This window comes from Lepidothrix coronata, unplaced genomic scaffold (assembly GCF_001604755.1).
Source record: "Lepidothrix coronata isolate B3197 unplaced genomic scaffold, Lepidothrix_coronata-1.0 Scaffold13, whole genome shotgun sequence".
In the NCBI taxonomy this organism is placed as follows: domain Eukaryota; kingdom Metazoa; phylum Chordata; class Aves; order Passeriformes; family Pipridae; genus Lepidothrix; species Lepidothrix coronata.
In genome coordinates, this window is record NW_016690193.1 from 5,164,603 (window position 1) to 5,190,976 (window position 26,374).

Sequence of the window (26,374 nt, forward strand, 5' to 3'; positions counted from 1 at the left end):
GCTTGTCTGTTGCTGAATCAGAAGAGGAGTTTGTATACTGCTTGGTTAGATAGTATTCCCAGCTAGACTTCAGGTGAGTTTGCTAACCCTCAACGAATTAACAGTAGTATTACTTCCCAAATAGGGAGTTAATGTTTTGTTAAGCACAGAGTGTAAAAGGCTCTAATACTTCAAAGTCCTTTATCTACTGGGAAGGCAATGCAAAGACTGCAAGTCAGAGATCATTGATCTGGAAGTTTATTATTCTCTGTGCCCCACAGAAGAAAATAAAACTGCACAAGAAAACAGACATTAACTTCTTTTGTGAGGTTAAGGGTTCAATATTTTTCAACTGTCCTTGTTTTTACTGGTTTCACACTCTTTCTTTGCTTGTGACCTGAGAAAAGATAACAGAAAGCTTGATTTCATTATACAGGCTCAGTCTGGATATTTCAGGTGAAGATATATATGTATGACAAGACAATAATTCCTTTTCCACACCTTTGAGATCTATGGATGTGCAAGATTTTACATTTGTAAATCAAGCTGTTGAGGGCAAATATGTGAAAAGCAGTTTTCAACATTTAATTTCTGATGTACACGGCAGTGCAAAGTCTTCACTTTCATCTCTAGTTGTGTGCATCGCTGAGCAGATGTGTAGATGTGTGTGGGGAGAGCATTATTTTCCTCTGTCAGGCTTTAACATCATGAAGGAAGAACACCTTGACCTTGCTTGGTGGGTCGCCTCAGTGAATGCTTTTCTGAATACTTTTCTTGTGGCTCAGCTGAGTTTTAAGCTAATATGTGTAAAGCCTGACAAATGACATATGGCTGAGCAGAGTATACATCCCATCACCCAGACACTGCATATGAGTTTTTTGTATGAGCAAACTACTCTTAAGTGACCAGAACAGCTGAAACCACCACACAGACACCACTAAGCAGAGCAAGTCTTGCAGAAAGCAAATGATCTCGGGTCACAGAAGCCCTGTAGTTTTTGTTTGCAGTGAAACTGACCATTAACCTTTTTTTTTGGAAAGGGCTGGCGGGCAGGAAAGAAGTGCGTACTAGTTACATGTTACTTCATTGTGTGTTAAGCTGATGAATAAATAGAATTGAGTAACATTCATCAATAAATGAGAGCAAAACTTTTGCAAGAGGAGATAAAATTAAGAAATTGTTATGAATTAAGCCACTGAAAAAACAGCATGACATATACATGATTGCTTTTTGGTTTTTTACTTAATCTGTGTGCATTTTTTGAAAGTATGTGTATTACTTGAAACCTCTTCGAATAAGAACTACGCAGTCTGCCCTAAGAATATGATTCCTCTTCCCCTCAAATCATCCTCCATAAGTTTCATTTTTTAAACTTAAAAGTATCTTGATACAAGAGGCTGAAAGTTAAAAACTTACTTTAACAATTTCTGTATTTATTAAATATTGCCTTTTTCTCACACACAGATGTCTCATTGACTTACTTGTTACACCAATTTCCAAAGAAGCAACTGGTGGAGACCTTGCAGTAAAAAGCGTGTGCCATAGGACAAAACAAGCATGCCAGCCATTCCTTTTTTAACTGGTTGAAAAAAACCCACAACCCTGGAGAGCCAACAACATATGAACTTATTGACCTTTGTGCTGTGATAGTTTCTGTAATTATTGAATAGTGGGGATGGGCTGAGGGCCAAGGAGGGGAATTTGGGGGTTGGCCTAGGCAGTGAGATAAGGTTACATATAAGGCAGCAACAGCAGATTTGGGAATACCAACGGAGTATATTCCCTGGTGTGCAACTTAGTGTGTTTGGATCCTGGAATCATGAGTGGTTGCCCCTTTGCGGGGAAGAATTACCTGTGAGTCCTTCCTCTCTGTGTTTTGCTTCAAAAATTCAGTTCTAATGATACAGCGTTAATGTGAAATATGAAAGCTCAGAGAGAAATTACTTATTAGCAGCAAATAGACAGTTGTAGCTCTTGCTAAATGAAAAGAGATCATACAAGGACTTGTCTGAGCACTTGTTATTTGATGAACTAGATGTAATGCTACGGGCTGTTACTGTGACAAGGAATTTCAGGCGTACTATTTTTCTCAAAAGCCTGCTTTACTTGTTCTGTTTCTCAAAATAAAGCATTGTTTGAATTGTAGACGCATCTGTTAGTAAAAAGGGAGGTATATTAATAGTTCTTTAATTAAATGACATTACATATTTACTTAATTCTTCTCTTAGATTTAATTTTAACAAGCTATCTTTGGAAGATGAAAATGAAGACAAATCACAAGAAGGAATAAATAAAGCCAGCAAAGGTGGACTTATTTATGGAGAATACCTACAAGTAAGTTTAAGGATTTCTTGTTTGCTGTTCTGGTTAGTCTTACGATTTGAGGCAGGACTTGTGATTGACACTTCTCCCAGCAGTCAGCCAGTCACTAAGACAGGTCTCCTCCAAGTTCCCTTCATCTACATGAGCTCTCCATGTGTAGTAACAGGCACAGATGTCTGTCTCAGCTGGAATGGTGCAGATGGACTGTGGGAAGGCTTCTCAAACTGTGAGGAAGATGAGTGTTTTGAGCCGTTTGGTAGGGAGTTATTCATATTGGTAAACCTAAACTGTAAAGTGGTGCAACACAAAATGCTTTCTTTGGTCTGACAATCACTATCTGGCAATTTCTCCATGTCAACAGGCTCTGTGCAATTTCCTTGAATTATTTCATGAAAGCCCAGAACATCTGGCTGAAAAAATATATATGCCAGAAATCTAGGGGATAGGATGATTACCAGGGGGGACAAAAAAACCCAAACCCAACCAAGACCTGCAAAAACTAGAAGTAATTAAGAAATAAGTAAAAATAAAATGTCATAGGCAATAAAAGAATCTAGATTTTTTTTCTTTTTCTGGCAGCACGAACTGAAGTGAGAGGAATTACTCTGTGCTTGTTAACTAATCTGTTGACATTGGTTCTACTGTACGAAATCTTGCAAAGATTTCTTTTTAGACAACTATAATTGGATTGTAAATTTGACTCAGTAAAAAAAAATAGTAATGCCAGAGCTGAAATGTCTAGTACAGCCTCAAATCAGACTCTTATGCAGATATTCTGTATGTTTACGTGAAATTTTACCGTAGAAACTCCATTTTCATTGAACATGACAGTATACATGTAAGATCTGGAAAACATGCTGGTTTTGTTGTTTTGTTGTTGGGGTTTGTTTTTGTTGTTTTTTTTTTTTTTTTTTTAATAATTAAAAATACCAAAAATAATTAAAATGATTTTCTGAACTTTATTACTTGATGTATCTAAATGTTCTATTTTAGGCAAGATTTTTCTTTTTAAATTTAAAAGTAAAAGTCATACCTGAGACCATTTAGTCTAGCTTCTTGTATAACCTAGAATGTGAGGTCTATAGGTATAGTTTTTAAAAATATTATCCTTAAATATTAGCTGTACACAGTAGGACTACCATTTCTCGTAGCAGAATCAAGAGTTTTACAGAACAGTCTTTTTTATTATTATTTTTAAGCTGGACAAGATATTGAATGCTCAAGAACTCGAGAGTGAGAAGAAAGGGAAAAAAATCCATGATGAGCATCTTTTCATTGTGACGCATCAAGGTAAGTGGGAGGAGTTCAGTGGGGGTTTAGTTAATGGGAGACATTTTTGCTACAGGGAGTTATTTGTTGCTGAAACATGAAATACACTGTTTGCTATGCAGTTTGTTGTAGGCAAATTTTGTGTGTGGTCTTGTGCCTTCTCTGAAACTTCAATCCAGTTTTAACCATCTAGAATCTGTCTAGAAGTCAACATACTGATTAGGGACTCCCTAACTGCTCATATCTACCTGTTTTGCAGGCCCTGGCCTGATGATATTTTCCTGTTATTGATAGGAAACATGTAGATTGTAAGCAGCTCTGGAGTTAGCTTTTACTGGAGTACCAGATCTGGATTTTCTCTTTCCTCCTTTTGTAATGAACATTCTGTACAACAAATATCTGATGTGTAAAACATGTTTTAAAAAATTCTGTCAGCATGCTTGACTCTACATTATTTTGTGTAACACTTTAAGTTAAGGACAGCATACTGTAACAGGTAATAAGTTTGTGTGTCAACATCTTTTTGTACGGTAGCAGGGTAAGTGTAAGCTATTAATTTCAAATCAAAATATAAGAATTTCAGTTTCTCAGTGCTAGGAAGAAAAAACAAGTAGCCTCAAAGCTGATGCTAACGGTGCCTTTCTTGTTGTAGCATATGAACTTTGGTTTAAGCAGATTTTGTGGGAAATGGATTCTGTGCGAGTGATCTTTCAAAATGGCCACGTAAGTTAGAAGCAAATATTAATTTGGGGAAAATTCAGCCCAGTCTTTCTCTTGCCTCCTGCCTTTCAGCCTGATATATTTGGGTTTACTAAAGCACCATGTTCATGTTCTCTTTTCAAAAATAGCATCAAAAAATGATGCCAATGAAATTTGGCTGAGTGGCTCTTATATCCGGATAGTAGAGATTTTTGATCAGCAAAATCTTATTTCCCCCTGACGTATGCCTTTTGCATAGATCACCCTCCAAGACCAATTTCATTGGCCAAAATGCTCTCATAATGCTCTCCTACTAGTACTGGGCAACAGGAGAAACTTAACTTGGAAATACTCTACTGCAGAAAAACCAGGCTCAAAGGCAAAACTGAAAACCAGAGGGCTCACAAGTATTTTTATGATGAAAAGTCGCATCTGCCTTTGCTCAGTTTTTCAAGTTTACATATAGTAAACTTGCTGTGGGAAAGAAAACTCCTTTGGTAGTTGTGTAATATTAAATACAACAGAAAAGCAAGAAGAAAATCACATTGTGTGAGAATTTCTGAAAATGACAAATATAACAGTAATATTTTGAACATCTCTAAACATTTGTCTAAAGCTGAACACTTAAGCTTATAGCAATAGGTAACAATGGAAAACTCTTGATTTGATACTACATCTACAGAAAAAGGCTGACTGCATGCAATTTGAGAAATACCTTGAGTACCTCATGAGCATGTGTCTACAAATTAGACCAGGTTGAAAGAAGAAAATTATCTCTGTTGTCCTCCGCATTCATTATTTTGTTGGCTTTTTAGTTTAACATTATATCAAATTATAACTGGTTCAAATCAGTTCTTAAATAGAACAATTTTTTGTTATTTAGTTTTGGGAAAAATGAAACCTTGCTTCTAATCAGAATTTGAAATGTCAGTGTTAAGGTCAAGTACACAGCCAGGCGATTAGGGAAATTATTATCATCTGCCATTTTTGTAATTTGATATTTCCTTGTTGCATACTCAGGTGTTAGAGAGAAGTTTAATCCCACTGAAACTAAAAGATATTTTAGCAGACTTCTGCAGGCAAAGTATTCAACTTAGCCAAAAAAGTTCTGTGTTTTCCATTTAGTATTTTGTATTTCCCACCAGATGTAGTTCTTCTCTGCTTGCTAATGTACATTTCTGATAAACATGTTTTAGATGTGCTCTCCTGATGTACCTCTCAGATTTTTCTGCTTCTCAACTTTTAAGTAATTTCCACACCTGATTTATGACTTGTTCCTTCACAATAATAGAAATTATTAGGAAAGTAATTATAACAGAAAGCATAATATAATTATCATATTATATCATATTAATATTGTAGTTATTGGAAATTATAATGATATTATTTTGGTCTAGAATTTAAATTCTTTTACTTCTATTTCAGTCAAAAACATAGAAAAGAAAAAATTCTTATATGTTTGGCCTACTTGTATCATCTGTCAGAAAAAAATTCAAAGATTTCAATCTTTGAAAATTGTAGTTTCAATTTCAGTTAAAAACAGAGTGCTTTATTCTACATGAGATTCTGCAGCTATGGATTTCATGTGGGAAGGACTTGGGAACTAAAGTGATGTACAACAGTGAAAAGATGTGAAATAACTTGGTAGGACCTAGAGAGAACACCATTCTGTTTGGTTATGATCTTTCTTTTTTTTACAGGTAAGAGATGAGAGGAACATGCTGAAGGTTATTACTAGAATGAATAGAATTTCATTGATTCTGAAATTACTTGTGGAACAATTCGCAGTTTTAGAAACTATGACTCCACTGGACTTCTTTGATTTCAGGTAAATACTTACTATTCTTCCACAGTAATCCACTAGCTGGTAATTCCTATCTTTAGAACTGATTGTGAATTTTGGATGTGTGCTGACAGCATCGTCATTCAGCAAGGTGGGAGCATACCTTAGAGGGACAAACATGACATTAAAGTGTCAATTAAGGTCAATTAAGAAATCGAGCGTGAGTCCAACACGTTCTGCAAAGGAGTACAAATGAATAGTTGATGCTTATGTGTAGGATGCTGCTGAATGGTTTCAGAGTCAAAAGTTCGAACATAGCTCATGGTTCTGTTAACAATTTACTTGAAACTTGGTGCTACACAGTTGCAACCTTTTTCTATGGTAAATCATAGAAGTGCTTGGGTGAGAGAAATGCACTCTCTGTAGATTATAAAACAGGTTTTTCAGATGTCTTGGTTTGCATACTGTTTCCTTCCTTCATGTTTTCAGTGGGTCTGCAGAGCTGGAAGCTTCAAGTGGCTGAAGAAAGCTTTGCTGTTCCTTCTCCTTTTTCCCTAATAACTTCTGCTGCCCAATCTTGCTGGGCTGGATGGTTGGTAGCTCTTCTGCTTTCTGCCCAGGCTTTCTTTGGGATCCTTTGGCTCGTCTCATTGCTCCCATGGCATTTCTGTCTCTTCCGTCACTTCATCTGGGTCCTTCCACCACACTACCGTGTGTGACAGCTTCATCCACTGTTTGCTTTCCTGTTCTTCTGCTTCTGTCACTGACCTGTCTGACTTGTGACCTCAGTGCCATCCAGCATCCCATTCACTTCTACACTGTTTTGGTACCCTTTCCTTTCTGTCTTTTAATGTTCCCAAATTAAAATAACCAGAAAACTAAAATTTTGCTTCTCTTGGAATTTTGCAACATCTGTATTTGTCTAGCTGTTCAAAATGCTTTACAATTATCTAGCAATGTGGGATTTCAAGTTACTTTTATTAGTAATTTTTTTCAACACAGACAATTTAACTCTGAGAGAATGCCCTTAATTAATCCCTCAAACAAAACCCACTAATACTATTGTATAGAATAAGGCGAAATATAATATTGCACATATATATTATATATACCAATATATAGGAATTATCCTGAGTAACAAGCCTATTTAAAATGCATTCATTGTTCACATATTGCTGTGGAAATTTTTGTAATATCTATTTGGGGTGAAGCTGCTTATTCTGTTTGGAAAGAGAATGATATTTGCTAATGTTTCCTCCTGTACATCACATGCACAAAGCTGCCACTTTAAAACACAATGCAAACATAAGCGTGTGAATGTACCTCTGTATGCACAAACAGTATATAACTAGAAAATGTGATTAAGTTATATGTACCTTGTCGTTGCATTAAAATAGCTTTTTCCTTTTCTTAATTGCAGTCATATAAAAAATGTTCGTATAGCTGTTTGATGTTCTTTAAATGTGAAATATGGTTGGTTTGGGGCTTTTTTTGTTGGTTTGTGGTTGGTTTTGGTTTTTTGAGAAGAGAAACCCATCACTGTCAAATTATATCCTGCATTTTTGTATCTTCTTTTCTTCTGTTCCCAAAGATACCACCTAAGCCCAGCCTCAGGTTTTCAGAGCCTGCAGTTTCGCTTGCTAGAGAACAAAATTGGAGTTCCCCAAAATCTGAGAGTCCCTTATAACAGAAGGCATTATCGTGATAACTTCAAGGGACAGGATTATGAATTACTGCTTAAATCAGAGCAAGAACCAACACTACTGCAACTTGTGGAGGTAAAAATGTCTGTCTTAGACTTTGCTTCATTTTCCCCTATCTCCCAAGAATGTCCTTCATTGGTATCAGTGCCAAATTCTTCTTAAGAGAAGCAAGCATACGGGCAATTTCATTGTCAATTGTGTTTTGGATTCTTACCAATATTTGTATGAGACTTAGTCATTAGTAAACCAACTGACTTTTCACAGCATTTCCTTTCATCTGAAAATTCTGACTGCTAAACTTGTAAATTGCACTGTGGAAATGCAAACTAAGAATGTAAATATATTGTTTCATTTGCATTGTTTTTCACGACTGTAAGACCTTTTGAGAAAAAAACTTTAAAAATATTTCCACTGTTAGTGCTGGCTATTAGAGAGGTTAAAATCACTTACCTTGATTTAATGACTTGGTCTCAGAGTTACAAATGACTCACAGTAATTTCTCCAACTCCCTCATCATCTACATACACAAGAGGGCACCTGGCTTGTATCAGCAATAGTGTGGCCAGCAGGACCAGAGCAGTGATCTCTGTACTCGGCACTGGTGAGGTCACAGCTTGAATTCTGTGTTCAGTTTTGGGTCTCTCACTACCGGAAAGACATTGAAGTTCTGGAGCATGTCCAGAGAAGGTCAACAAGGTTAGTGAAGGGTCTGGAGTACAACTCTTATGAGAAGCAGCTGAAGGAGCTGGAGTTGTTTAACCCAGAGAAAAGGAGGCTCAGAGAGGATCTTATCAATCTCTACAACTACCTGAAAGGAGGTTGTAGCAAGATGGGGGTTGATCTCCCAGGTAACAAGCAACAGGACAAGAGGAAACAAGCTCAAGTTGTGCCAGGGGAGGTTTAAACTGGATATTAGGAAACACTTCTCCACCAAAGGGTTTTCAAGAACTAGAATAGGCTTCCCAGGGAAGTGGTTGAGTCACCATCTCTGGAGGCATTTAAAAAGATGTGTAAATGTGGCACTTGGGTACATGGTTTTAGTGGTAAAAATGGCAGTGGTGGGTAATAGCTGTACTAGATGATCTTATGGGTCTTTTCCAACCTTAATGATTCTATGATTCTATGATAACTTTTTAAAGAAAAATACAGTATAAACCTCAAAAACCATCATCCACTTTATTAGCCCTGTCTGTCTATTAATACCTGATATAGAACATTTAAATTTCTTTATCTTTTCTTCATTAATTTAGATGTCATGCTCTTGTATCTTTCAGATGAGAAGGAGGAAAATTAAGTGGTCTCTAAAGGGAATCCGACTATAAGGATTCCTATTTTTCCTTCCTAATTTAATTTCCATTATTAAAAAGTAACCAAAGAGAAAGCTTTGCAAACTGTCAAGTAAATTTCTAGATTGTATCACCACATATTGTGGTTAAGGTTAATGACAGACGGCTTGATCAGTATTCAGCCTATCCAACATGATAAAAAACTGGTTCTACAGGTGGTTTTATATCTTCCTTCTGAGATTTTTCATTACAATTATCCTATATATATGTGGAATAAGATTGTTTTCCTGTATGTACATGGGAGTTTTTCTCAAATATACCCTTAGAATGAGACAACTTTTGTCTTCTAACACTGGTCATTAAATCTGGAACCTGTGGGGGGTTGTTACGGCACCATTATGCAGGTATGAGTCATCATACGTGCCTACTCCAGCAATAAGCACTTCTAAAGGATATTAAACCGGAACAACTGAAGAAGTAAAATTTATGTTGGTATAACTTGTAATTCTAGGGTAATGAGCTTGCATTGTTATTGTTTAAACACACCATTATCATAATTGTTACTCTTATTATTATTATAAAAGGCATGGCTGGAAAGAACTCCGGGACTTGAAGCAGAAGGATTTGATTTCTGGGGACAATTCGAAGTGAATGTTTTAAAAGGTCTAGAAGAGGAATTTGCCTTGATACAGGTATATGGTATATGTGTACTGTTGAATTAGCTATAAGCAAAGACAGCTGGCAAAATAACATTCCATCATAAATTTGATTTTTGGCCCACTTACAGTCTCTCTCTCACTTCATTTAATCTTCATCAGTCTCTGTCTGCAAGAAGCAGAAAAAAATTGCAAATTCTTCAGGAAATTGAAATAGTTTTGTAATTTGACATCTAAGACCATTTAAAGCATGAGATAGATGGATTATTTTGATTGCAAAAGAGATGAGTTAGTATCAATGGAAGGGCTGGAGTTGATTTTACTGAAACTAAAACTTCACCTTTAGTTACTACTTGCATCTACAGTCCAGAGTATACACAAAGTTTGGGCCCCTTAGCTGTGAGTATGGAATGTCACTATAAACAGCCCATTTCTTGGGCAATTGGCTGCTATGATCATTTGAATTACACTGGCACATAAGCACCAGAAAATCCCTGAATATTTTATGACCTTTAGCTTTAAGTACATTTTTAATGAAAAAAAAAAAAATCGTAAGAACTAATCAATTTCCTGAGAATATCTGTTTATAACTTTCTAATTTACCTAAACTTTTTTATATACACTTTTCTTGCCCGAAGCTGTGCAAGGATGTCTACTTTTTACCTTGAAAACAAAATAAATCAGACTTCAAAAAAATTAAGATTAAATGTTTTTAAGGCCTCTAGACCAATGTTTGGTCTAGAATGTTTGGACATTCATTCATCTGAATTGTGTTGGCATCTATTTAATTGTATATTTTGTGGTAATTGCAATTTTTAAAGGTCAGTGACTCATGTATCTTGTTTGAAAATACAGTTCTTACATCTAAGATGCCAACTTCAGAGTATTTTTATGATGAAAGTAAAAGTTGCATAATGAGTTGTTCAAGTGCTTAATTTTCCCTATTGAATTCTAAAACCTGTTTTTGTTTTAAATATCAAAGGCCAAAACAGAATCAGAAGAAAAGGATGACTTATTGTCCGAATTCCAAAAACAGAGAGATGTATTACTTGCATTATTTGACGAAAAACGCCATGAACATCTCCTCAGTAAAGGTAGATTGTAATATTTTATGTAAATTTGTAAGTTTTATACATGATATATATAATCACATAATAGCATTAAATTTGCAGGAGAATCAATAACAAACTAAGGACATTTGTATTTTGCAGGAGAAAGACGACTGTCTTACAAAGCACTGAAAGGGGCCTTAATGATCTACTTCTACAGGTAATGTTGGAAGATGTATCTTTAATGCTTTTAGGCAGGAGGAGAAGGGAAGATTAAGACCACTAGCACAGATTTATATAGGTTGGAACAGGCCTTGGAAAGTAATCTAATCCAACCCTCCACAGAAACCTTAATTAGTTAGACACAACTAGAAAGTCAGATCAGGCTGCTCAGGGCCGTGTCCAGCTGAGTTTTGAATGTCTTCATGGATGGAGGTTACATGACCCCTCTGGGTGTTTGGTTTGTGTCTGACCAGATGGTGCTCCTCAGACGGTAACTAGGAAATGCCTTGTTTAAACTGTTCTACCTGTCCTAGAAAGATCTGGAGTACTTTTCCAAGTAGGAGGGAAAAGGTGCAGATTAAGTCGTAGGTGGCAGAAGCATTTGTTAAAATATCCATTAACATTTCAATACTAATTTAGGAAAAATATATGTAGTCACTAAGCACCAGTGAAGTGCTTCTTTGAAAAATACAGTATAGGCCAAGAGGTCTCACTGTCTTCGCTTTCATTTTCCAAGAGAGGAGCCTCGTTTCCAGGTTCCCTTTCAGCTTCTTACCTCCCTTATGGATCTCGATGTACTCATGACCAAATGGAGATGTAAGTTTCACTTTTTTGACTGTGACACTCCCTCTTTTAGATGCAAGTAAATTTTTCTGTCTCTGAGTTATACCTAGTCTTAGAATCGAGCTTTGGAGTTAATGCTTTACGCGTGATTTTTTTTGTTTGTACTTCAGCCAAAAGGAAAGATTAAGAGCTGCTTCTGTGATAATTAGATACATAGGTATAGCTGTCATTTCTATGACCTGCTATAAGTTAGGTGAATTCTTTTATTTAAGGGACAGGTATATATTTTCCAAATGTCATCATGATGTCTCTTAATATGAAAACATTCCTTCTGCTCTTTCCCTATCTAGACACACATAAGTGAATGTATTAATTCTGTATAATCAGGGCATAATAATGTATAAAAATTAGAGTGTTCATTCTGAATTAACAATAATTTTGTATTAGTTGACTGATGAATGGCAGTTTTAACTCCTAAATTTCTCAAAACCTAGTAGTTCTGTATCTCTATAAAGATCTCTGTGTGCCCTTTAATATTTCAGGGACGCATCTTGTCATGACTCTTTGGTTATATCTAAACACTGAACATAAATTCAGTGTTTAGATACATGCCATTTTCTTCTTTTGTATCACTCAGATAACCATGTCTGCTTGGTGCACAGAATGATTGGCAGCAAGGCTGGCACTGGAGGCTCATCAGGCTACCACTATTTGCGCTCAACAGTAAGGTAAGAATTATGTGTTTCCCCCGTTACCTGCAACAACACAGTTCATAAAACCTCTAATGCTAGGAGACATATTTCAGACAGTTCACTGGAGGCCAAAGGGCTGCTGCTTCTCGTTTGGGACTCTAGCATCACCTCCTGGTTGTTGTCCGTTTACTTATCAGGTTGACATATATAAATTCCAAGCCTTCTGGGGCAAAAAAACCTTCTTTTGATCACTCATGCAAAGTGCCATGTATAATTCTCAGTCAAGGGAACCAGACGTTACAGTGATAGCAAATAGTATTAACCCTGTCTTATCTATTTTGTGTGCCACATAGCACAAGTTAATGAGGTGACACAGGCTGGAAATGAGTCCCATCTACTGTGCAACTGATGAGTTTCTTTATTCCTTAGTGTGACCACTAATTGCACAACCTGAGGTACTTCAATTTGGGATTGAATATAATCTTAGCCGATAGTAATTAATACTCTCAAGATGTGTAGGTAATGATCAGAAACATGTTTCCTTCGGTTGGATGAAGCAGAAACTTAAAAGGGATGGTTGTGGTCTGAGGACAGAACTCTCTGAATGAGTAGAATTTTTTGTACACAAAATTCAAGCCTTCTAGCTGCAATTGTTCTGACAGTCCTGAACAACATTATGTAAAAAAGCACAAGGATATTTAGACCTCCTTATAAGAGGATCTTGAGGTTTGTTTTCAAAGGGAAACTGTACATAGTCGCCGACTACTATGTATGGCTGTGGGTACGATCACCATCACCACCATTGTAACAGAGGGCAGAGTAGAAAGCAGATGGTTGAACTGAATTTGAGGATTGAAGGTCCACTGCATTTTTTAGAAAGCCTTCCCAGTCCTCCTTAATTTCAGGTTAACACTGTTCCTAGATAAATACTACTACTTATCTACCACAAGAATGAAGGTCTGGAGATTATACCCTATGTACTCTGCTATTTCAGAAGAAAGACATGACTACAGCAACCCCACTCCCTTTTTAAGCCTAATCTGCTGTGCCCCAGAAACAGTTAGGTTTGTATTCTTGCTCTGCAATATTCAGGAGAGTTAGTGCAGAAACCTTAATAAATAAATGAGATGGAATGATTGCTGAGGATTTAGAAATTATGGCCTTCTTATGCTGATGTATTTATTATTCCAATTGTCTTTTTCAGTGACAGATACAAGGTATTTGTGGATTTGTTCAATCTTTCAACGTTTCTAGTGCCAAGACACTGGATACCAAAGATGAACCCAACCATTCATAAATTCCTTTACATGGCAGAATATTGTGATAGTTCCTATTTCAGCAGCGACGACTCTGACGAGACTGCTTTTCTAGACTAGTTCCTCTAAAGAACTTCATGACTTTCACCTTGAGTGGTGCTACCCCTCAAACAACAGCTATTCTCATGGAGTGTAGGAGTGTAAATATGTATTTATGTATGACAGCTATGTGAATAGTATGATCGGCTTGTGGAAGAAATTTAACTGTTTGTAGAAAAAATAATTTGTATTGAGTTAGCCTATACTAAGACAAAAATGATACCCCAATCCAACTCAATGACCAATTTAACTTAGTTGGCTTCTTAAAACCTACACCTAGAGAGAGGGAGCAAATTATATGGAATTATAATGATCCTGACTTATTTGTACATATTTTTGTATTTGTTTGCCTAATGGCTGTTACTAATTTATGTCTGGTTGAGGATATAATCAGTCTCATCATCTTCAGAGGAATATCAGTTTCTGAGCTCTACTGCAATTTCAAACGGAATTTTGGGTTAGGAGTTTCAAAAGCTGTATTTAAAAAGTAAGTCCAGAACCTATAGGAACTGCAGCATCCTGAACTTATACATACATCAACAATCATGTTGCTATGTATGGGTTACATGTGAATGTAAATCCCTTCTGTAGAAATACTTACTGTTAAGAATAGCAGATATAAGTACTTACTTTGCACTTCAAATAAAGCAGTATTAAAGCTCATCTTTTGTTAAGTCTTCTTCTAAAGCAACCATAAAGTTCAAACAATAGTATGACAGGCATTTAAAGTGGCTTTTATGCAAACTATCATTGAAAAAAGGATAAAACTGATACATAATAAAGGCAAGTTTGGCCATAGAATATCAATAAAGCTGTGTGGTCTTCTCAGTAAATGGACTCTTGTCTTTTTAAATGCTTCATTTGGAAAGACACACACCGTAGGCCTAAATTTCTGGTGTGTTCTCTGTACCATAGCAATTGTTTTCCAGTTATGGAAGTGTGCTGTTTGTTGTTTGTAAACCACTCAGAGAAGGCCATACTACACAACACTCTGAGAGTACAGAAGACTTTTCATTTTGTTAATCTGAAGTTTTCAGCCAAGTAAAATCAGTAAGTAGCAGAACCTGAATTAGTGAAACATGGCTAATCCACTTGGTCTTCCTTTAATTTAAAATATTAACAATTAGAAGGACTAAAACAGTAATACTTACAACAGACAAATATAAACACTCATTGCATTTTTCATAAAAAGTTTATAAAAAACTATTAACATGGTACAGTAATTGAGTGCAAAAATTACAGAATTGCTTCAATACTTTTCAAAGTAGGGCTTCTTAAAAGACACAGGTAAAGCATTGCAGATGGAAAACTCAGAGCATTTTAGAATTACACATTTGGTTGTGAGTTCTAGTTACATTTGCCTGCAGCTGCAGTTTCACATGTCAGCAAAGCTGGAACCCCTTTTTGATTCCCAGGAAGTCTCACTTACGAATTCAATTAACACAGGAAATCCAACACTCACTCGATTTGATGTATTCTGTAATTGCTGACTTTCTAAATTGTTACTCATGGTTCTTTTTATATTCAAATAATTCAAAATACACTGTTATACTATTGATTTTTTGATCTAAATTCCTTCTCATTTGCCACCACTGCTTTCCTTTTAAGATTTTTCTATGCAATAGCATTCAACTCTGGATAGAGTTCACATCTGAGGTTTCAGTCCATCTTTGTAACCCTGCAGTTGATTCTGAGTCTTCTTATTCCGTGAGAAATTTGACACGCAACACAAATCCGACATAAAAATGTTTTTAAAAACTGCAGCCATCTATTCCTGTACTGCCTAGAAGCAGGAATTGCCCTTATAGCAATTTCTTATTTTAGAAAATGTTGTTTTGAAATACATCTTCATATACAGTGTGTGTCCAAACGATATTTGTGGTCTTTGGCCCAGAGAAGTGTCAAACAAAAACTGATGAAACTGTATCTGCGATACCTGCAAAGGAATTACAATTTTTTTTTTATAAATACTAGAAGTGGAGACTTCCCAGAATTCCTATTCATATAATGCCATCTCTCCACCATGCCACAACAGCAGGTGAATTGCTGGGGGGGAGGGGGTACATGGAATCATCTGTAGCCCTTTTATTTCTTGCTTGCCTGACACTGTGTGTAGGTGAAACCTACTCTCATGTTCAAAATTTTAGATCCTTTTTGAGAACTCAGCATTGGTGCAATCTGTGTGCTGAAAAGCAATCTAAACCTTGATGTCCTGCATTGGCAATATACAGACAACGTGAAGCAACTTCGAAAGCTCACTAAGAAACTGGAGATCACAAACTCCATTTGTAGTCATTCCTACACTAGAAGCAAAGTTTGACTATAGACAGTGAAGGTATCAAATGGTAATGGCTCTTCTACCCTTAAAAGTGGTGTCAGAGGTTCTAAATCAGAAGACAACATCTGTGGGGGAAATGAGCAACTACTGTCCTTTGCCAGATTGTTCTTGTGTGGTACACTGCAAAAAATGTGAAAGATTCTGCTTTTTGAGAGAACAGATTTTTAAAATAATACATCTATTCTCCCTGCCACCTCTACAATTGACTTGCTTTACCACTATTTCTAAATTTCCCTTTCAAAATTGTTTCTTTACACAAAACCAGTAAGAACAAAAGATTCAGCAACATGAAAAAGCTGAATACATTGTTCTGATCTTTACTGAGTGCAGGCAAACTGAATATTATCTGTTTTTATTTGCAGAAGATTAAGATAAACTAACAGCAGAGCAGGAGATGGAACTAGCATTTAAAGGATATACCTCTGTCCTACAACAAAAACCACAAGCAGGACACATTTCCCAAGCACAGGTAGATTCAATTTTTGTATTTGTTTGCTAAACTGAGCCCAGAGATAATTGCATCCACCAGACAAGGACAGCAGTGTTTTACTACAGCAATGGCACTAACCTAGAACCATGACACATGACTGTATACTTTACAATGCCATTACCTCTACGTGGTAAGGTACAATAGTAATCTAACTGTTCGTTATGCTTTACATATTTTTACCTCTACATAGTGCTTTTCAATCATTTAAATACCTGGCTTGGTTGAACTAGCAACGCTTTATTTATTTTCCCATCTGGACTCATTTAACCTCTGTTAAAGCATAGCAATGATTTGTATTGCCTCTCTGAGGATCCCATTATATCTTTATTATTACATTATATTATTACATAATATATATACATAATATATATTATATTACTATTATATTATTATAGCCTTACCTACATGGAGAGATACATCCCAGCGTGTGGCCTTTACCACTTAATTATTTTTTGCCAGACTTACCACAGACATTGCCGCCTATCTTAACACGAACATAGCCATCTATTCCCCACGTAGGCCCCCAAGAGTTCTGTACAATCCAGTATGGGATACTACCTGGAAGAGACATTTCGTGAACTAGAGACAACACGAGATTTGGGAAGCTTAAAAGACCCCTAACACTCTACAGAGCAAATTAGCATTCTATTATGTCATAATTTGCAATGGTTTGATGATACAGGCCAGTGAAACCAGTTGTTCAGAGAACAGAACTAATATTCCAGTATCGAAAGACTGGATATGGGCTCTTCTAGTGTAAAGACACATATAGCCATGTTCTTGACTTTACAAGGACAAAGTCCCACAGAACTAAAGTAGCAGTGACAAAGTCACTGGGATCAGGCTGCATTTCCAGAAGTGATGTGACATCAGACCAAACAGCTTTCAACAGAACAACTGGTTCTAGATTTTAATCACTTCTCCCACAGAAGGCAGAGCTGCAAGTAAGAGAAAAACATGTAAAACCTACTGGGTTGACGGTCCTACTGGAAACGCACCTGTTCTGTCAAAACCAGTCACAAGAACAGCATGATTTGCTCTTCCACTGGAGCAGTGATACTGTATGATTCCACCAAGATAATCCTGCCAGCTAACTGCATCTACTGTTACTGCCAAAGGGCCCCAGTTAACAAGCATCCTCATCATTTCTTCTTCTTGACCGCTGTGAAAGGAATGAGGGATAATGCCAAGTAACTTTAGTTAGCACACTAACGTGATTTGAGAGATGGTAATCTCCTTGTTAAGTATGAATTAAAAATCAAATAATGAAACTCTTCCCTCTGAGTTCTACATGCCATGTAAAATACATTAGTAATTATATATTTCATATACCACAACACAGTAATAAAAATATAGGACACAGAAACGATAGGAAAGGTGCAGATCCAAAGATATAATGCTATTAAAAAGCAGCAGGTTTCTGGGTCAAGTCAGTGGGCAATGGTGAGCACTACAAATACAGCAGTAACACAATTCCTAGTCAAAATCACAGTTCTTGTCTTTAATTTCAGTATGCAGTTATACTGTACTGATAAAAATTAGAAACACAGTTTTTTTCACACAGAAACCTAAAAAGCTAAAGTCTTCACACAATTCAGTTGACAATACTGTTTCTAAAGTCATGGGCTGGAGAAGATGTGGGTGGGTATGTAAATGGAGGAATACTGAAATAACTGAATATTTCCTAATTTTTTCAACAAATTCCAATTACTACAGGTAGGATTTATTGTTTCTAATAATAAAGCAGTATAATGTTCAGTAAACATACATTAGAAACTGTAACTGCCTCAACACTCCAGTTTATACACAGCCAATTTAAAAGAGCTAATTTCAAGCCACAGACTTAAGCTTTCTCATTTGAGTAGGTTTAGTGATGGCAGTGTTGAGTGGATTTGTAGTGGCAAGCCTTAACTCTCAAAAATGTTAACACATTAATCCTTCTCCAGCACACAGCTACAGAACTGGTGCAATCAATCTTATAACCTTTGCCTGGTCAATGCACTATTCACTCTAGCTTACTCCACAGTTGCTGAACACAGAAGGAAAAGTATAGCAAATAAAAAGAGTCAATAATAGCTACCTGAAGTCATACGCAGCAAATCCTGTTATTGAAACTCCGAAATCTGAGCGATCAAAATAATGGCACAGTCCTGTTTGAGCTTTAAAAGTGTATTCTGAATCTCTCACAAGTTTCACTCTTGTCTGCAAGAAGATAAATGAATAAGAATTTAATGCATTTGATTTTATCACTATGCAGCTCAAAACATATTGAAAATGGCCACATAACCCACCCAAAATTCAGTGTGTTCTGGGTGAGATTAGAAATGTGTCATATTGTGAAATAGGTATTTACTATCTCTAGTTTTCTTTTTCACTGAGAAAGCTTCAGAAGGGATCCAGAAGTCTTTAAATAACGAATAAAATTTAAAAGGCATCTCAGGTTTAAACTAGCCTCATAAGCAATCTCATCAATTTCAAGATCGAGAGATACTCATTCGATGAATGACTATTCATTCTCTTCAAATGACTTCCACAAACAAAATTATTCTCTCCTTGGGACAGTTCAAGAAGCCCAAATATCCCAAGAAGCTATATAAAATACTGAAAAATCTGATTCTGTTACTAGCTTCAAATCCTCATACTAACATATTACATTTATATAAAGGTTTAAAGTCCAGAAACAAAGCTATTGTATCAGCCTTTTATGCTTTCCTTGTCTTCTGCAGTACAGTACATTTATGACAGTGACTTCTCCAGCCTAAATCATTTGTGGTCCCTCTGTTGCCAAGCAAGACAGAATTTTGCTTCAGAGGAATCAAGATGAGCATCCTCTGTTGTTCTTGAAATACAAACTTAGACAAGTTATCTAGACTGTTATTAGCCATGGTTACATGAATCTTCAGGAATTACAGTTTCTTAAAAAGGAAAAACCAGGGTTTTTTTAAACTTCAAAAAACGAAGGAATTCTTTTCGTATTCTTACAATTCAATCTGAGAGAGTACTTTTTATTTCAAAGATATTAAAATGTTTCTGTTTACATATGTTATTAACACACGTTTTTCGTTTTTCATGAATGAAATGTGTTAACCACAACTGAAGTAGAAACTGTGTCTCCATTTTCAATGTTTTGGGTTGCAAGTGAAACAAAGGTAAACACAATCCATTTTATTCTAAGGTTCTCCACACTTATACATAATTTTGCAGTGTTTGCCACAGAAACCATAGAAATTTGAAAGCAGAAAATGTCAACATCCTTCCTAGATGCTGGTGCCTCAAATCCACAAAATGACATATGGATAAATGGCTCCATCTACACTGGTACTGTATGTCTGCAATTCCAGCTGAATTCAGGAACATGATTTTCAGCCCAAGGGCTGATTTGTTACATTCACAAGAATGCATACGGACCATAAAGTTCCAACCAAATTTTAATTCTGCTTAAACAAATTCTCTCTTAGTTCCACACTAAATAAATATGCATACATATACACACACACACATAAGTATATGCACATATAAATGTACACACACATCAGATGAGCTCTACACTTCATCTTCCCTACCACTTTTTCCCAGTAAATAAGAATGGTAATATGAAAGCTAATGAAGGGTTTGAGATTTATAAAAAGTTCCAAACCTGGTTCAGCCAGCTCAGAGCACTAACAGTGGATCCCCCATTGCAGCCATAATTATTGTATGAGCAGTCAATAACTTGCTGCACACTGAGCTCCTCCAGGTTGTTTCTTTTAATTGCATAGGCGGACTCTATACCACCCACAACGCTGAAAGCCCAGCAGCCTCCACACTGATAGAAAGGGAAACAGGAGAAAGAAAAAGTCACTTTTGTCTTTGAAGCCTGATATGAAAAGCAAAAAAGAGTCGTCTAATGCTCTTCATTTACTACACCATCCTTGAACTTTGATTTTAAGGCAATAATAAAGAAATTTAATCATCCATTTAAAATACTGAACTGTTTTTTCTCCTATACTGCTCTCTGAAAGCCAGAAATGCATTATGGATGTCTTATTTTAAGGATTCCGACATTGTGGTTGTCTTACATTAAGGAATCCCTCCTGATGATTTTTGTCCTTTAAGATAGGTCTGAGGACGCTTTTTACTGTGAGATATCTATTTTCTTAAAGAAGGATTGGGACTCAGGATGAAATTATTTTTTAACCACATTAGTAAGTTTTTGTAGAATTTTATAGAACTGTATTAGATTATAGTTGAAGAAATGGTAAACTCAAATTAAACATAATAGAAAAACTCTTAGACAGTCACAGAATCTATACTGCAGTTCTAGACTCTTAAAACTGAGGCCTTTAAATAGGAAGCAGAATTTATTCCTCACAGGGTCCAGGTTACACAATGTGAAGCACAGAAGGGAAAGACACTGGGGATTTAACAGCTTGTTTCTTACCATTTTATCTTGGGATAAACTGTAGCTGTGTGGGGTCTGGTCACCTTCCTATCACGAATGCATCCCCTGAGGTGTTCAGTGGTAAAGATATGGGTGTTGACTAGCCAAGGGCATTCGATCACGGGAACAAACAATAGGAAAGGATCTATACTTATCCAGGTAAACTGAGGGGGATGAGATCAGGTATTAACTTACCTTGGTCCCTCCAGAAAAATACAAGACACACATGATGCAAAATACTTGCAGATTTAGTTAACTAAATCAAAAAATGTATTATGCACAGTTTATAAATGCACAGTTCCTAAAAGCACCATTTTTACACCTCATCCTTTTAAGTCTAATCCCACCTCACATGAAATGCTATGTGACTCTGTATATATTCAACTGGTCATACTTGTGCCAGCTCTCCAAGGAGTCTTGAGGCAGTGCTGGTCCTTTCCAAAACCTTCATTGTGCTCTACAGTCTACCCCCTGAAACTGTGTCTGAGCAGTGCTTGAGAACCAGGAAAGGAAAACACAAGGACTTACTGTTTGCTGATTTCTCACTTCTGCAATGACTTTCTTGTCCCTCCAGTCAAACTTCTTTGGCAAAGGTATTTCCTTTCCCTTTGGCACTTTTGCATATCTGGGAAGGTTGTGAGGTATGCTTCTTAAGTAAATAGCTAAACACAGAATACAAACATCTATAAATCTACTAACAAAAAAAAAAAATCCACAAACCACTATTTTACTAGAAGTCCCAGAGGTAACCTTGATCTGTAGTTACAACCGTGATTTTAGATTTCATTTTCAAATCCAGAGAAAATTCATGTATTTTAACATAATCATTATACTCCACAATGAATGTAAATATTCCTATAGTTCCAAAAAGAAAAGGAGTATTCTATATAGAGAATGTGGGTAGAAAATGTGAATATTTTATAAAGTTGAACAATAACCACTCCATAAAACAAGTTTTGTTTGAAAATTTTCACATTTTACTGACTTAAAAAATACTATTTTATTTTAGTCAGGTACCAGGGAAAAGTAAGAGCAGAATAAGGTAAAGATTCTGAAACACCCGCTAACTGCTGGTTTTTCACTAAAAAATTTGCTGAATTATTTAAAATTTAAAAAGGAGTTAAATCCTCTGATAAACAGAAAATGTAGTAATAGACTTGAACAGCAAGAAGGGGAGATCAGGTTAGACATCAGACAAATTTTCTAGGAAAAAAAATAAAGCACGTTATATTGCTCTGGAAAGTCATAGCTGTGATTGTACAACCATGGACCTCCAAGCACTGTTTGGGCTGTAGCCAGTTTTGTCTTGGGATAGGCAATAGAAACTTACTCAAGAACCTTGTGTATCTTCCACTTTTAAAACTGATGCAGCTGAAGAAGGCTTTAAGGCACAGTGAGAAGAAAGAAGGAAAGACGGAACTGTATACTAAAACATATTCAGGCTGTGAGCAATTCAACGTTGCAATACTGGAGAACATGAAGAGGATTGTTGCATCCTTCAAAAGTACTGATTTGGATACCAGGCATTGTAAATTAGCTGACTATCAGCATGGGGAGAATCTGTAAATGTGAAAGACACAAGGTTCTGGGAAAGAATAACAAAAATATCAGAAAAGGCATTAGCAGCAACCAGAAAATGTACCTTTGAACTCTTCAGGAAACAGGTGAGAAAACTGATTCATTCCATAGAAAGCAGTCATATTATCTTTTGATGATGAATTCAGTAATCTAATTCTTTTAGCACTTTCCTGGAGGAAAAAAAAAAAAAATCGTGGGCATTTTTAAGTTAGCAGTAGTGACAAAACCATAAGAGCAGAAAAAGAAAAGGTTAGCAACAGTAAACACGAACTTAGATAACAAGACAGCTGTTTACCATTTCAACTCCAAGAAAGATCAAAAAAAGCACTTGTTAAGTGCAAAGAATTGATATGAAGCAGACAAAACAGGCAAGCTGAGAACAAGTTGGGTCAAACTCATCTGATGTCCTTCCTTCACAGCACAACAAAACTTGTGGTTCAGAGATGTAAAAATGCCTTCAGATAAGAATTAACCCCACCATGCTTCATGTCTTTATAAAGCAAAAGAAGAGCATAACGGTCTAAAGACATTAAACGCCCTAAACTTTATATTATTGGGAATCCTGGATCTCTGAAAAACAGGGGTTTGAACTATGAAAACAGGACAATCTGACTCTCTTCAACTTCTGCTGACAAAGTTCACCATGAAATACATAAAATTTCATGCCACCTTTGCGTTTTCCATGACGACTCCATCGCACTCCCTCAATGGCAATAGTGGTCTGCTAGTGCATCCTGGGCAGCATCACCTTCGATCCCACCACACTGGCAGCCACTACCCGGGGCGGGAGCCAGATCGGGCTGGTACCTCAGCCTGGCGACCATCCCCTGCCCCGTAAGACCGGCACCCGCCTGGAACGATGGGCAAAAGGGGGGCACTAGAGCAGGCAGGGCCTGCCTGCCTTTCCCCCCTTCTCCCGGTCGCCCCATATCCCTGGGAAACAGCTCTGGCAACACGCTCCGTGCAGCCGGAGGGGTGACACCCGTTGGCATCCGGGCACGCACGGCCCGGCTCGCACCTGCCGTCCGACATGGGGAAGGCGAGAACGGCAGCGGCCCCAATGCCAGCGATCTGGGGAGACGCGGATCTGGGGGAAGCACCGAAGGCCTGCGGGGGGTGTGGGGTTCCGGCAGTGCGGGCTGAGGAACCTGCCGGTCCGCCTTCCTCCGCCTCCCGGCCAGCAGCGGCTGAGCGGCACTCGCCGCCCCTCCTCCTCCGGCGGAGCCCGGCGGAGCCCGGCGGCAGCGGTCCCGCAGCGCGGATGGCGAGTGGACGAGCGGGCTGGGACACCTACCCGGAGGGCCGCCGCCACCGCCTCTTGCTCCCGGCCGCCTCTGTCCCACGGAGGGCGGCCCCGACCGCCGCCACCGCCGCCCTCCTCCCCGGGCCGGGTGGCTGCAGGCGCCGGGAGGGCGGCACTGCCCGCCCGCAGCTGGCAGCAGAAGAGCGCCAGCAGCCCCACGGACCGCCATGTCATGGCGGGGTGCGACTCGGCGGACGCACCGCCACCCCGCGGGGTCTGAGGCCCGTCGGTTTCCGTGGGGGAAAAAGGGGTGAACCCTTCCTTCTTCCCAGCCGGTGCCCGGAGGCTGCGCCCCGCTCCCAGGCCAGCGAGGGGGCCGCCCCCCGCCGGGGCTGCCCCGCCCGGCGGGGCGGGACGAGGCGGGGCATGGAGTAGCGCCCGCCAGATACGGCGGGTGTAGTACCGTGTACCCAGTGCGCGAATCGGGCTGAGCGGCAGCTTCCAAAGCTCGTGTTTTCAGCCTTGTTTCTTTTCCGCGGAGGAGACGCGCGCGAGTCTTGAAGGGCTGCAGACGGGGGGTGCTGAGCTTTCAGTCAGCTACTGGTTAAAAGTTCATGCAAATCCTTCACCGAAAGTTAGTTGGTACCTGCAAACTGGGCTGCCAGTAAGAAGGGGAAGGCGTAGCTACTGCCTCTTTGGGACGGCAGGAATACAATTTACAGGCTTCAGCAAGGGAAGGTACGGGTGGGGAGAGAAGAGCTGCACAGCCAGTGCCCCCAGCATCTGGGTTCCAGATATGAATCAGGTTATGCTAAAAGACAACATGGAGAAAAACCTGTGTCTGCTTATGGTGGCTCATTGCTTTCCTTGGAGACTAGTCGCGCTGATGCTTGAGCAAGCAGGTCAGTGTTTGGTGTTTAAAGACTTCATTAGGTCAGTATGAGTTAACATAGTCGTCTCTTAATTTCCATCACCGGGTACTTTTACACAGTATCAGTAGGATATTTATATGTTTAAATCTGCTCTACGTTTCATCTCCCTCTGTTGCTTTTCCACCTTGCATCAGCTTGTAAACGAAACATGAATGCACAGGGGCCTTCTCCTGTGGTGCCACTAGCCAACCTGGCAGTGCTGTGCTTGGAAACACAAGGCTTTTCTCAGGGTGAAATTTTAAGAGTCAGGGTGCAAATTTTTTGCTGCTGCCCTATCTTGTGTAACAGCAAACTTTTGTTGGAGTTTGTAAAGGGTGAGGTGTAGAATTGTGCCAGTACATGTTCTTTCATTTTTTTCAGCGTGTAGCATTCAATAATCTTGGTATGAAAGAGAAGTTATACTGTATGAAACACAAGAGATCTGTGTATCTTTTAGTTTCTAATTCCTTTCTGGGATAGTAACTCCTGTTTGAGGGGGTACTTCAGCAATTTGAGTGCTTGACTGATGTCTGGTATCTCCCCAATGGTGACTGAAGAAATATGTAAGTAACTGTGCTGCATTTGCTATTTTTCTTTAAAATGAGCAACTAAACAGGAATTTTACCAAAAGAACCCCAAACCCCTCACTTTTCTGCAGTAAGATTGTTTTCTGTTAGGGGAAGGGATAATAAAACCCAGCAGCTTAATCATGAGATGAGGACAACGTCTTTCAGTCTACTCCATTGATAAAGGAGAACTTGTGTTTGTTTGTAGAACACTTATCATGCAGGTACCTTTTCTTTATGAGGAAAAGAAAAAAAAAATCATGATTCTGCTTTGTACCTGGAATTCTACTTATTTCTGTAGTGAAGAGAGAATTTAATGTTTAGCACCACTCGTATGGTGGCCAGTAGATTAATGATAAAACAGTCATGGCAGCTCAGGAACCTCTTGACTAAATAAAAGTTTATGATTTGATCCCACCAAATAGCTTGTGTCCAGGGTTGAACAAACCTGTGGAGATCATGATCCAGCTCTGCCTTTGCCTTCCTCCTTCCCATGAAATGGCTGTCGCGGAATTGTCTGAACTGCTGGCCATTTTGGTATAGGTATTTGTGTCTTATAGCCAGAGTATGAGAGAGCTTGTTAACGTAGCAGATTTTATTGATTATTCTGTTATGGTTTATCATTGTAAACCCAGGATTGGCATAGGAGATGTTATTACAATTTATTACAAACTCATATTGACATAATGAAGTCTGGGATCAGCATAGGGGCCAGATAGGATGAAAACAGTAGCATAAGAACTGAATTGTGAAACCTTTCTAAGGATGGTCTGGACTTCAGCAGCCAAATTCTAAAACGAAATCCATCAAACTGTAACTCTGAGCACTGAGACCCTTGGGAGAAGTGTAGGACAGTGACTGGCAGGAGTGTCAAAAGAAAGCTTAATATGGTCACCATAGCTTTGGATGTATTGATTGTGAAAGTAACAGCAGCCTTAATGCAACAGTTGCATGATTTTATTCTCTATGGTATAGTATAATGGAATAGGAAAGAAGTTACTTTAGCAGTTAATGTAAGCATCAGAAAGATACTGAAATTATGTTTTATTTCAAAACATGCTTTTCATTAAAGTTTTCACATTTTCCACCAGGCTATCATGATCAACTTTTACTAAATTGGCCTGCTGGCCTTGAAATCTATTGCTTGGGAATTATGATTATCTCAAGATGAATACATTTTCTTATTTAATATATAGTCATTAAGTTTCAAACCAGTCAGCTTTAATAGAGCAACGAGATAAGCTTTCAG

The 26,374-nt window shown here is 38.0% G+C and overlaps 2 protein-coding genes across 2 annotated transcripts; one reads left to right on the plus strand and one right to left on the minus strand.

Annotated features, from left to right (window-relative positions):
• The first annotated feature begins 1,697 nt into the window (after nucleotides 1-1,697).
• On the plus strand, nucleotides 1,698-14,412 carry TDO2 (tryptophan 2,3-dioxygenase). The gene is made up of 12 exons (XM_017805850.1): nucleotides 1,698-1,833; nucleotides 2,208-2,313; nucleotides 3,501-3,591; nucleotides 4,223-4,293; nucleotides 5,970-6,097; nucleotides 7,644-7,830; nucleotides 9,626-9,733; nucleotides 10,680-10,791; nucleotides 10,909-10,966; nucleotides 11,486-11,565; nucleotides 12,170-12,260; nucleotides 13,429-14,412. Exons 1-12 carry the CDS (start codon nucleotides 1,799-1,801, stop codon nucleotides 13,598-13,600), a joined length of 1,239 nt encoding a protein of 412 aa, XP_017661339.1. The 5' UTR covers nucleotides 1,698-1,798; the 3' UTR covers nucleotides 13,601-14,412.
• A 343-nt stretch (nucleotides 14,413-14,755) lies between these two features.
• Nucleotides 14,756-23,882, minus strand: CTSO (cathepsin O). The gene is made up of 8 exons (XM_017805784.1): nucleotides 23,700-23,882; nucleotides 22,470-22,575; nucleotides 21,356-21,489; nucleotides 20,045-20,212; nucleotides 18,488-18,609; nucleotides 17,406-17,569; nucleotides 16,873-16,965; nucleotides 14,756-15,515 (listed from the first exon to the last, which is right to left on the minus strand). Exons 1-8 carry the CDS (start codon nucleotides 23,880-23,882, stop codon nucleotides 15,481-15,483), a joined length of 1,005 nt encoding a protein of 334 aa, XP_017661273.1. The 3' UTR covers nucleotides 14,756-15,480.
• Between the last annotated feature and the right edge of the window lie 2,492 nt (nucleotides 23,883-26,374).

Excerpts from the sequence above, each read along its gene's own strand:
- CTSO (XM_017805784.1), bottom strand. The coding sequence starts at position 23,882 with ATGACATGGCGGTCCGTGGGGCTGCTGGCGCTCTTCTGCTGCCAGCTG. Across the intron at positions 18,610-20,044 it reads CTCTGAGCTGGCTGAACCAG|ACAAGAGTGAAACTTGTGAG; the intron begins GTTTGGAACTTT and ends ATCTTCTTGCAG. Across the intron at positions 16,966-17,405 it reads GACTGGTTTTGACAGAACAG|GTAGTATCCCATACTGGATT; the intron begins GTGCGTTTCCAG and ends TGTCTCTTCCAG.
- TDO2 (XM_017805850.1), top strand. The coding sequence starts at position 1,799 with ATGAGTGGTTGCCCCTTTGCGGGGAAGAATTACCT. Across the intron at positions 10,792-10,908 it reads TGAACATCTCCTCAGTAAAG|GAGAAAGACGACTGTCTTAC; the intron begins GTAGATTGTAAT and ends TGTATTTTGCAG. Across the intron at positions 11,566-12,169 it reads ACTCATGACCAAATGGAGAT|ATAACCATGTCTGCTTGGTG; the intron begins GTAAGTTTCACT and ends TGTATCACTCAG.